This window comes from Embiotoca jacksoni, unplaced genomic scaffold (genome assembly GCF_022577435.1).
Source record: "Embiotoca jacksoni isolate LCO1_2020_lvr unplaced genomic scaffold, fEmbJac1.0.p SCAF_22, whole genome shotgun sequence".
Lineage (NCBI taxonomy): Eukaryota > Metazoa > Chordata > Actinopteri > Embiotocidae > Embiotoca > Embiotoca jacksoni.
Window position 1 is genome coordinate 10,686,675 of NW_027185363.1, and position 11,182 is coordinate 10,697,856.

The 11,182-nt window shown below is 46.3% G+C and overlaps 1 protein-coding gene across 1 annotated transcript; it reads right to left on the reverse strand.

The window, feature by feature from the left end:
- Positions 1–1,804: 1,804 nt before the first annotated feature.
- Positions 1,805–10,384, reverse strand: ralbp1 (ralA binding protein 1). Its single transcript, XM_069157912.1, has 10 exons — positions 10,326–10,384; positions 8,373–8,675; positions 5,569–6,009; positions 5,126–5,475; positions 4,456–4,617; positions 3,653–3,784; positions 3,183–3,293; positions 2,914–3,035; positions 2,699–2,819; positions 1,805–2,456 (listed from the first exon to the last, which is right to left on the reverse strand). The coding sequence occupies exons 2-10, from the start codon at positions 8,620–8,622 to the stop codon at positions 2,127–2,129; spliced, it is 2,019 nt and encodes a 672-aa protein (XP_069014013.1). The 5' UTR covers positions 8,623–8,675; positions 10,326–10,384; the 3' UTR covers positions 1,805–2,126.
- Between the last annotated feature and the right edge of the window lie 798 nt (positions 10,385–11,182).

The following is an 11,182-nucleotide window of genomic DNA, read 5'->3' on the forward strand; positions in this document are numbered from 1 at the left end:
TACATATGTTTATATTGTTACGTAAAAGCGAGCTTGAACTAAATATGTTGGACAAAATACTTCAATATTACTAGTGAAATTCAGTGGAGTACAGACCGTAACATACACAAGTGATGTGTTGAATATTTACAACCAAAACAAGTCATCATGCAGTGAATTAAAAATACGCTTTAATTTTGAAACGGAACTTGCTTACATCCGGTCTTTTCTCGCTGTAGTTGTTCTATTTGATGGGCTCCTTTCTAAATCGGAAACCAGTTTAATTATGACCAAAAAAAAAAAAAAGAAGAAGAAAAAAACAAGTTGGGTGGTTCCACTATCTATTGAAGACCGACGCTTTAGTTTGGAGTCAAAACATCCCATCTTCCACTTACCTCAAAATGGATGCACAGGTTTTGTTTAGGCTGGAAAGGGGAAAGGCAGCAGTTTTCAGGTAATGTGTAATGGAAAATGAGAGGCACCGAATATGGAAAACACTTCCAGTCAAACATAGTTAAGTCGTAAGGTAAACCTCAGGCTGTGCAGGAAGGGAAGAAGAAAGAGGGTCAAACTAATTGTTCAGATTGACACTTTATTCTTCACAGCATTATTCTGTCTGCAACAATCAGCTACAAAAAGCTCGGAACAATATGAAAATAACCTCATGATAAGCTTTTGAGCCCCAATCTAGCATTTATCCGTTTGAGTCACAGGATTAATGTCAAATCATGAGTCCAGATGAGATTGCTTCGATTTGCCCGTGACCAAAAGCAGGGGGCAGTCACACTAGCATAATCCATACAGGTCATTAATAATACAAAATTAAAAAAAGAAAAAAAAAAAAGAACGTATGACAAAACACAAGAGCTGAAAATACAGCTTGTTTGCAATTTTACAACAGTTTACAGAAACTGTAAGTAAGTCGGGCCTTTGCTTTAAACACCACTGAACGATGACAGTACTCTGCAATAGTCATGGATCAGTTGTGAAATGAAATGATTGACTGATATCGAGGTTTTTTTTGTTAGCTGATGCCACGAATAACTTTACACGTCATGAGTTCAAAAATAACATGAACAAATACACAACAAAACGAGCCTCCTGCGAGTCTCTGGAGACGCAAATCATCACCGCAGATCTTTTACGTCGTCGTACAACGGGACAAATGTAACTTTGCAGGTTTCCTTGTTTGAGGCAGCGATAACGGACGATGATTGCACGACAGAGCAAAGTGTTGCTTCCAGCAGCGGTGACTCTGCCGTTTTTTTTTTATATTTGCTGTTTCATGTTTGTTTGTTTTTTTTCATCCACTGGTCAGTTGGGAGGTGCAACGCCAACCGCGTTCGCGTGCGTCTGCTGTTCGAAAGAAAAGAAAAGCATCTACAATATATTTATACATTTTTCATATATTACTGAAAAGATCTAACTTTAAAATTAACGCATTTCTGGAATCGTCATCCGTATTCTTCAGAATACTGCTTAAATATATAATATACAGATAGACCAATCATAAATTCTTCATTATTCAAAGAGCTTTTGTGTTAGTGGTTCTGTGGGGAAACGCGTCCAGTCTGGCGTCTTCAGTTATGGCACAGTGGTCTCCATCCAAACATGTCAAATTTGCATCTGGGCGAGGGACGAAACCGACGACGGGGACTGAGATCATATCTGGTCTCGCGATCGTTTCTCGATTCGCTTACCAGTGAAAAAATAAACTTTCTGTAATCTACTCTCTCTTTCAAACCCCTCCAACTCGCTTCAGGAGTCACTTCATACACCCCCGCCCCCCCCCCGCCCTCCCTCCCTCCCTCCCTCCCGCGCCACCCCCACCTCATCCTCCTTCATACAGGCTTGGCACTGCAGATTTGAAAACATGGTCCCACCTCGTCCCTCAGTGGTCGCCAGTCGTCCGCTACAGCAGCTACTCTGTTTCCAGGTTGGTTTTTGTTGTTGTTGTTGTTGTGTGTGTTTGCACGGGGGAACGAGAAACGAGGTCAGGACGCCACAGACGCTAGAACAGATGTATCCTTGGCTGCCACGACGAACTAATGAAATCTCCAGTGGATGACGAGTGACACTACGGGGACAACTGACCAGCGGTAGAGACGTACGTCGGCGCAGCTGCCGCCGAACGCGGCGCTGACACCTCACATGTTGGCGTCTCTCCTGTCTTTGCTCGGCGAGGGCTTCGAGGGATCCTTAGCCGCCTTCCCGTTGGCCGGGGCGGGAGCGTCGGCGGCCGCGGCGGCGACGGCGGCGGGTGCCGCGGCGGCGGCGGCGACGACGACGGGGCGCTTGGTTTGCTCCTCGCTGCGGGCCTCCGGGCTCGGCTGCGCGAGAGGAGGCTGCTCGGCCGGCGGCTGGACGGTCACTTCCTGCTGCAGTTTGTGGCTCTGCAGGAGGCGGAGCTGGACGCGCAGCTCCAAGATGGCTTCCTGCTCCTCATGGATGGCCTGGTTCAGGTGGGTGTTTTTGTTCTGCGGGGCAACAAAATGGATGGAAGTGATTAAAGTACTTCACCTGCTTATATATTCATAATTTGATTCTATGTGGCTCCACTCTAGCCTTAAAAAAAAAAAAAAAAAAAAAAAAAAAACTCAGGAGGAAGTATTGAATCAACAAAAATGAAATTAAAAGTGTCGTACTTTTGGATTTTACGCCCAACACACTGCGGTCAAAGTTTCAGGTACATGCTGAAACTCCACGGATGCTTCCTCACCTCCAGTTCCTCATTTTGCTTCTGCAGATCTTCCAGTATCATCTGCAGCTCTTCCTCATCCTCGCTCTCGCTTTCGCTGTCTGATGAATATTCCTCCGTCTCGCTGCGACCCTGCTGCCGACTGAGGGCGAACGAGACGCCGGGTTACAGACGGGACCCGACGCGTAACACTTGCCGCCGCGCGGCACATTCGACCTTTTTTGGTCTTCTCTTACCTCTGGATGTCTGCGATCTCCCCCCGCAGCCTCTCGATTTCCTCCTTCTCGGTGGCTATCTGGCGACGCAGCACCTGCTCGAGAGAGATCAGCTCCTCCTGCTCCGTCAGGATCTCATTTTCCTGATTGTGGAGAGGAAGTGGGTTCAAGAACTTTTATTATACCTAACGAGGAAGAGGGGGCACTCGAGTGGGCCATTTAAAATGAGTGTTTCCTTGTTATTATTTCATCGGTATAAGCACCTCCATGCGTTTGCCTGAATGACTCACTTGCGCTAAGAGGAGGTTGATGACTTCCTCCTCGTTCTCGGTCATTTCCTCCTTCGAAACGTCTTCCTTCGACAGACTTGCTATCTCCTGGGCGATCTTACTCTCACACTCCTGCAGCCCCACGGAGGGGAGACGCAGAAATAAAGCACACAAAGTCAAACACATCTGCTTTTTCCTTGATACAAACAGTCCAGAAATAAAGACTCCTCCTTTTCATCTTTCAGCCTCCGGCAGTAAAACTACTGCAACAGTCCTGCAACAGATCCAACATTAGGGAAAGTTACAATGAGGTGTTCATTCATATTTGCTGCGGTTTGTGGTGCTGTCGCGTCATACAGAGAGACGTCTGAGTTATTTAGCTTCAACTCGTTGACATACATTGCGTAGGCAAACAAAAACAAACAAAAAAACTGTTAAAAAAAACAATTTCTAAAACTACCGTTTTAAGAAATAAACATTGAAAACTTTACCTGACGTTTGGCCTCCCTCAGTTTGCGTTTGAGAGCCGTCAGGATCCTCTGGACCTCCCACAGTCGCTCCTCTTTGGACAAATCCTTTACGCCGGCCTGCAGGTCTCGGTGCAGACAGTTCAGCAGGAACTCCTAAAACGCAAACACCTTTTTTTTTATTACGAGGCGGAAATTTACTGAACGGCGACGAGGTCACGGTGACAGTCGGGAGACAAACAGTTTTCAATTCCTTGTAATCACAAAGCGGTTAATAGACACGGTATTCAGGGACAAACTGAGCCTGGCAGACAGGCAGGTAGAGAAGCATGCTTTGCATTTTAACATACAAAACCATCCCATGTCATTTCTTGAGAAAAGCAGAGGGGAAAAAAACAAAACAAAAAAAACACTGAGCTGGAGTCACAAAACGCCACGAAAATCATTTGTTTCCAACAATCACGTCAAAAAAGGTTGCTGATGTCAAATTAAAGGCTGAACCAGGTAATCGGTTTGTCGTGTTTTTGTTTATACTGCAGCGTCACGCAGCATCTGGCAGAAACTAAACAAACTTCTGGGTCACAAGGAGAAACATGTGCACTGCTGACAAGACAATGTACCACAAACAGAAGAAGCTTACTTGGCTGAATTACTGCTGAATTACAAAGCTCCGACTTTGCGACACTTTAAACTCCGACAAACGATTCACCTTCTTACATTTGTGAATATGTTGGAGCGGCAATCTTTTGACATGTTTCCCTGAGACGTGCAACGCGAGGCGTGAAACGGAGAAAAGCTGACGGCCCTGAATCCCGATTGAAACCCACCTGCCGTCGGATCTCCTCCTTGATGCTCTCCTGAGTTTCGGGCAGAGCCGGCATCGTCGCCATGTTGGACCAGCGGAGCGGCCGCACCGCCGGCTTCAGGACCACGTCTCCGAACAGCTCCCTCACGTGGGTGAAGAACATGTAGAGGACACGATTGCCAATCTGAAAGCGACGTAGACGAATCGGCAGAGGTAAATGAACACAGGGCGGACCGTTTGTATCGAGCGGTACGGAAACCGCATCTACGCTTCCGATGGTTCTTCGTCTTTGCGTCGCCACCCGTTTCTCCAGATTCCCGCACGTTGGCTCTCAGCCTGATTAAACTGACCTCGGACTCCACTCGTTAATTGAAGCGAGTGTTTGTTGATGTTGTGGCTCCTGCTGCTGTTGGTTCAGAAGAAGTGGAGCAGCCTCGGAGATGTCCCCTACGGGATTAAATTAGCTTCCTCAAACTGGGTCAGAGTTTCAGAGATGAACTGATTGTTTGATCCAATAAAAACTCGCTTGGTTCGTTGCTAAGGGGAGGTTTCTTATCTTTTTAGACACGCTTGAGCCTCGGCCAAAGTCCTATATTTTCTATTTGATGCCTGCTGCTGTTGAACCGACGTTCTCCGTAAACATTTCGTCGTCATCTCCTCCCTCTCTCCCTCTCTCTCTCTCTCTGTCTCACCTGTATGGTGGGGTTGAGGACGATGGAGATGTTCTGGATGTTCATCTTGGTGTCCGCCTCCCTGACGATGACGTGGTCCATGTGCGTGACGAGCCAGGAGAGAAGAAGTCGGCTCTCCGGCGGCACCTCGGCCACCAGCCTCTGGAACTCCGTCACCTTCTCGGCCTCCACCTGCCGACCGCAGGCGTCCTCGAACCTCTGGACCAGGTCTCGGCCCAGCAGGTTCTCCGGCAGCTCGCGGAGGTACTGCTTCAGCAGGCTGGCGACCGTGTGGGGGTCGTACTCCTCCAGGCAGGGACACTCCTCGCGGTCGTACGCTGCTTTCAGCTCGTCCACCTTGGACTTCATACCTGAGGAGACGGGGAGAGAGGACGACGTGAGCAATCGAGACGAACACGTTTGGGGATGTTTTTGCTTCGCTTTCACGTAAATCTGCGTCGTACCCGAGACCCGGTAGATGCCCTCGCACTTCATCCCATAATTTTCTATGTAGTCCACGCATTCTCTGAAGATGGCTGGCAGCTGGATGGCATCATACAGAGCTGTCCTCTTCACGGCTTCAGCCAGCGGGGCTCCAAAGATGGGCCTGAAGGCGGGCGTCTCCACCGGGACCGGCTCGGCTTCGGTCGGCGGCGGCGGCGGCTTCTTCTTCTTCTTCTTCTCCTTCCACTGCTTCACCACGTCCGCCGCCGTCAGGTCCTTTGACTTCTTATCCTTGGCTTTGTCCTCCTTGGGGCCCTTCTCCTTCACCTTAAAGTCCTTCTCCTTCTTCTTGGAGAAGCTCGGCTTCTTGAACACGTGGATTCCCTTGGAGCGCTTCATCTTGGACGGGCTCTCCGCTTCGTCCGCTGAGCTGTCCTCCTGGAAGGCGGCGTACCCTTCCGCTGCGAAAGTACAGAGAGAGGGTTAAATCTAAAGGGGGGGGGAAGAGAAACGCCGGCGTTTTCTAATCTCCCTTCTACAATACAATTATGATAGCGGTGAAAAAGAAACAGGAAGAGAAACGTGTGTGAGAGAGAGAGAGAGAGAGGGAGGGAGGGAGGAGAGAGAGAAAGGATAGCAGAGGAGGGGCAGAACGGGGACTCGGAAAAGAGGTCAGCCACCGATTTAGCATAGCTCCCACGGCACCTTACAACTCTCCTCTCCAGGACAGGCGTAGTTTAAGCACTTTTCCTCAGAGCAAACAAGAAAGTCTCAAAGACAGTAAGTGGCCTCTTAGCAGTTTTAATATCTTCTATTTATATCTACTCCGGGTTTTCCCCCCCCCCACCTAGAACGAGCCCCGTGCGCCACACCGCCGAGGCACACCTTCACTCCGCGCTCTGTGGGCGTGAACCTGAAACTGTCCATCTCTTCCTCTCTCCCACCTCCGGTGGAAAGGAGCTAAATACAGACACGGGGAAAAGGAAAAAAAAAAAAAAATATCCGGATGCAAAAGTGGACAATGGTGAAAAACAAGCGTACCCGGCAGAGGAACATGTCTCAGGGCGGCGCGCGGCGACAGCCGGCGGGACGGGGACGCGGGGGAGCTCTCTCCGAACCGACAAGCCGCAGCGACGAGTCCCTCAGCGGCATCGCAGCGCCGCGAAAAGCTGGAACTCGCCGGCCTCAACTGGACGACCCGCTCGCGGTCGGCAGCTCGTCCGCAAATACCAGGAAAATATCTCCTTTTTTCGGCCAAAGAAATCCTTGACTGAATGAATGGATGGATGTTGTTCAAGCTCCTTAACAAAAATCACATTCTTCTGCTGCTGCCCATTCTTCAGCTTGGGACTCATTTGCGTTTCAACCATTCCCCGACCAGCGGAGGGTTTGACAAAATGCCGTGTTGTCATCATAAGTGAGGTGCTACGGCGTCACTACGGTTTATATCAGTGTTGGCGTGGATGTCAGCTTGACATGCGCCCACATGAAAACTTTCTTTACAGAACATGAAAGCTTCGGGTGAATTAGATATGGTCGTATTGGCAAGATTTCTTTCTTTACAGTTATTAATCATGATTAAATTCCGCTTGTTAAAGTGCACTGAGGTCAGTGTGGGCAGTAAACTGTCAAATATCCTGCTTCCATTACATATCTTTATTACGAGTATCAAAAGTGTTTTATATCCACATTTAAGGATCACTGCAAAAATGCTATACACTGTATACTATATATAGATATCTATAAAGAGTATTAGCCCATATATCAAAATCTGAATCGCTTTACTCCTCTAATATCAGTATTTCTTCCCCCCCCCAAAAAAAAATCCAGTATAGGTCGGCTCTGCCGATCAATAAATATCCCAGAGTGGGTTTTAACCAGTCAAATCTGGCCATCGTCAACATAGTTTTTACTGGGAAACATATTGAAATATTCCCACACTCAAGGACATTGGTAGGACAGATTATTATTCCCACATTGAGGAAGATTTTTTGTTTTGTTTTTTTGTTATTATATTTTGTTGTTGCCACGTCTGATCTCAGATGGTCCTGGACATCCTTCAAGAAATTGATATAAGTTAAAAAAATAAATAAAGATACACGGAAACCTCTTTGCTTTTTTAGTGACGTGTTTCCCTCGTGCGATTAATTGTGAAGAATCACATTATCAAATTGATTTTATTGCTGTCAAACCTGGACGGCGAGCCCGTTGTCCGGTCTTCGCAGTGTTTGTGCGATGCGTATTCAAAACCGTGATGCTCCGTAAAGTCACGAAAATAATTATCAGATTTTTATACAACTGTGGAATTGACGAAAATGCGCTCACTAATTGTTTGGCACAAATATGTCAGCACTCAAATGTGCGCAAGTGTGCTCCTGAGGGTGCGTAGATTTTGTTCTAAGAACAAATCCCAAATAAGAAGACATTGGTCAATGCCAGAATCTGTAATCTATAATCTGTCAAAACTGCGTAAATGGGTTTTAAGAAAAGATTTATTCTTAAGAACAGACGCAGAATGACGCCCATTGTTTTGTTATTCGCAAACATGTATTCGTAACTCCCGAAGGCCACTAAGTGACCTTGTGCCAACAACTTTTGCCAAACTATTTCCGAGGTCAACGGTGAACCTTACATGATTCAATTATGGAGTGTCTCAGTTGCCAAATGGTGACAGCAGATGCCACATAACCGTTTTTAATTCTTCTTGTGTTTCTCACGTCCCCTCTCTCTACCTCACGTTTCCTGTCTGCCTCTAAAACTGTCGACTGCACCGCCAGGGCAAAAAAACAACAACAACAACAACAACAACAAAAAAGCGACTTACTCCTTTTCTCCTTCTTCTTGAACTTGTTCTTCTTCTTGCCGTGCTCCTTGTCGTCGTCTGAGACGTAGGCGTCGGGCGGCTCGTGGTGATGTCCATCGTGAGGCGGCGAAGGTTCGCCGGTGCGGTACAGCCCGGGGAACTTGGTGGGGCTGATTTCCTCGGAGCTGGGGGTGCGCGCCACGCCCCCGGGGTGCTCGGCCCTGCGCTGCTCCGCAGGGCTGCTGCTGGGCGGCAGGAAGCACTCGGTCATGGCTGCTCCGGCCTTATCGCTCCTCTGGCAGGCGCATCACCTCTCCATCGCACCTGCAGCGGGAACAAACGTAAGATTCTGCCGACACAACACAAACCAGCATCCGAACTCTCAAGTTTTAATCGCAGACTCATTTCACGATTTATTTACCGTACGTTAATAAGTTTACTTCTGTTGTCATCGAGGTGTTATTGATGTCTTATTTAACTGACAGGCCGGTATGTAAGGTTTTGTACTGTTTACTTTTTTCTTTAAAAAAAAAAAAAAGTTCAACCAGAACTTTGAAGAAAAAAAAAAATGGAGCATATATAACTTAATTCATCCCATTTGGTGATTTTGAACTTTTAAATCAGGACCAACTCAAATAATTTCTGATGCATCATGTGATGATTTCACTGAAAGCCCCAACGGCATGTACGAACGAACTACATTTGTCGAATTGTATGTGAGAGATCTCAATCTCAGTTATTTTATGATTGAACTATTTTTGCCAGATCAGGAAAAAAAACTCTCTCCTAAAACCTGCTCATCTCCGTGTCACATCACATCACATTATATTAACACGTGTGTAGTTTAACCGCGGTATAAACATGATCAAACCGCGGTCCGGTCTCCGCTCTGGTTTCGCAAACTTGTAACCGATCTAAACGAGCTGAAAATCAAAACATTTTTGAAAGTTAAAAGCACAATAAAAACAAAATAAAAAAAAACAAGCTGTAAATCTTCCCTGCTTTGTTTTCTTTCTGAATATTTAGATGATGACTGCACTGTAACAGTAATGTCCTCCCACCAGATGGGGCTTCTGCCATTCGCACAATCACATCTTCCCACAATCCTACTTCCATCAACTGAGACACACTAATGGCGATTTATCTTAAAAACACCATCACTGATCACTGAAGATGACCAGATGTTTGATCACGTGATTGTTCGATCATCCGTCTGATTGGTTGATGTTAAATTAAGCACACAAAACGGCAGTCCCGAGTAATTCACGTTTAAGGAAGTGGATGAAATGATGTGCTTTTGCAGATGTGGTTTAAAACGTCGAAAACGAGCCACTGTAAGATGTTTTTGTTTTAAACCGTCGTTCGTGTAGACATTAGAAACACAAGTCAGATGTGATGCTTTCTTTCTCAGTAAAATACGCTGCAGAAATGTGATAAATGACGTAAACCTACAAGCCAAATGTTAACTAGCACTATCCTGATTTAACTTTAGGTATAAAACATATTCATAAATCCCCGTCTGACATATTAATCTTCCTTCGCTTTTGGGCAAATTAACCTCAACACATTTTTTTTTTTTTTTTTTTTTTTTTCTTTGCCTGTTTCCACAAGACAATTTATTCAACACGACTCGTCACATATCATCAGTTTGCTGACTTGGGTTAGTTTCTGTACCAGTGAATTTATGCGTATTGACATTTAAACAACAACAAAAAAAAAAAGAAAAATGTGTTTTTGCCCAAAAGTGAAGCCGTCCTCTGAATGGAAGGGCCCGTATGCTAACTAGCTGCCAGCCTGCTAAGTTAGCCGATTAGCCAAGCCTATCCGTGACGATAAATTAAAAAAAAAAAGCCGCCGAGCTCGTCCAGACAAAAACCAACCACGGATATGTAGTGAGCTACGGATGCTAGACTCCATTTCGCGACTGCTGTACTGTCGTTGAACGAGCAAAACACAAAAGACGAGAAACTTTACCAAGTGCTATCCCGTTCGGTCAGTTTCACAGTGGAGCTTCCGGCTGTCTGTATACTAAATAAACCCATCTGCGCTTGCGCGGAAGCGCGAGTGCATGCTGGGGGATGTAGTTCCGGCGTGTGGTTTCCATTGTTTGGGAGATCTCGCCCGCAGACGTGTAGTCTTTGTAGGTTTTCTTGGCCCAACGATGGTCTGGAGTTAATGGAGATTGTTTAGACTGGGGTTTCATTTTGATCTCAGCCACAAGTTCGCTGTTTTTCAGGCCTTCGTGCAACAGAAACTGTCAAACAATGTTTAAAAAAAAAAAAAAAAAAGCAGCTATAATCTAAATTTGGTGTAACCACTTGCTATTTTTGAATTATGCGTACTTTCCCAAGAGCATGTGGTCGGACGCAGAAAACCGGTGGTCATCCGGACATATGAAACACATTAGTCCTCTGATCTTCGTTGGCACCGTACGCTGCAAACCACACGGCTCGCGGTGGTTGAAATGAGGTCATGATTCAATATCATAAAAAAAGAAAAAAAAGAAAAATGAAAGACAAACAAGGTCTCATTGTGCGACTGCTCGATGAGTCTGCGCAAAACTGCCGTTGCATGCCAATTGGGAACATAATCAGCGATAGGGCACCCCGCTGCCGAAAATGCACGGGCATTACAAAGAGCATTTGTGTGTGCGAGATTGGCATCAGTAAAAATGTTCCCTTTTCCCCTTCGCTTGCATGAGACGGTCAGCGAGCGGTGGAACACCTGCGGACCAGAATGGTATAATAACAGCTTTGTTTCCCCAGGAAATGATGCCTTTCCTGACTTAGGCCGCACTCGGCTAAGATTAGAGCCACAAACCCATTAGAGAC

Bases quoted from the DNA above. Each gene is read 5' to 3' on its own strand.
- ralbp1 (XM_069157912.1), bottom strand. From the start codon at position 8,622: ATGACCGAGTGCTTCCTGCCGCCCAGCAGCAGCCCTGCGGAGCAGCGC. The intron at 3,294-3,652 runs GTAAAGTTTTCA...GTGGGGCTGCAG, and splicing joins TGAGGGAGGCCAAACGTCAG to GAGTGTGAGAGTAAGATCGC. The intron at 2,457-2,698 runs GTGAGGAAGCAT...GTTGCCCCGCAG, and splicing joins AGCAAAATGAGGAACTGGAG to AACAAAAACACCCACCTGAA.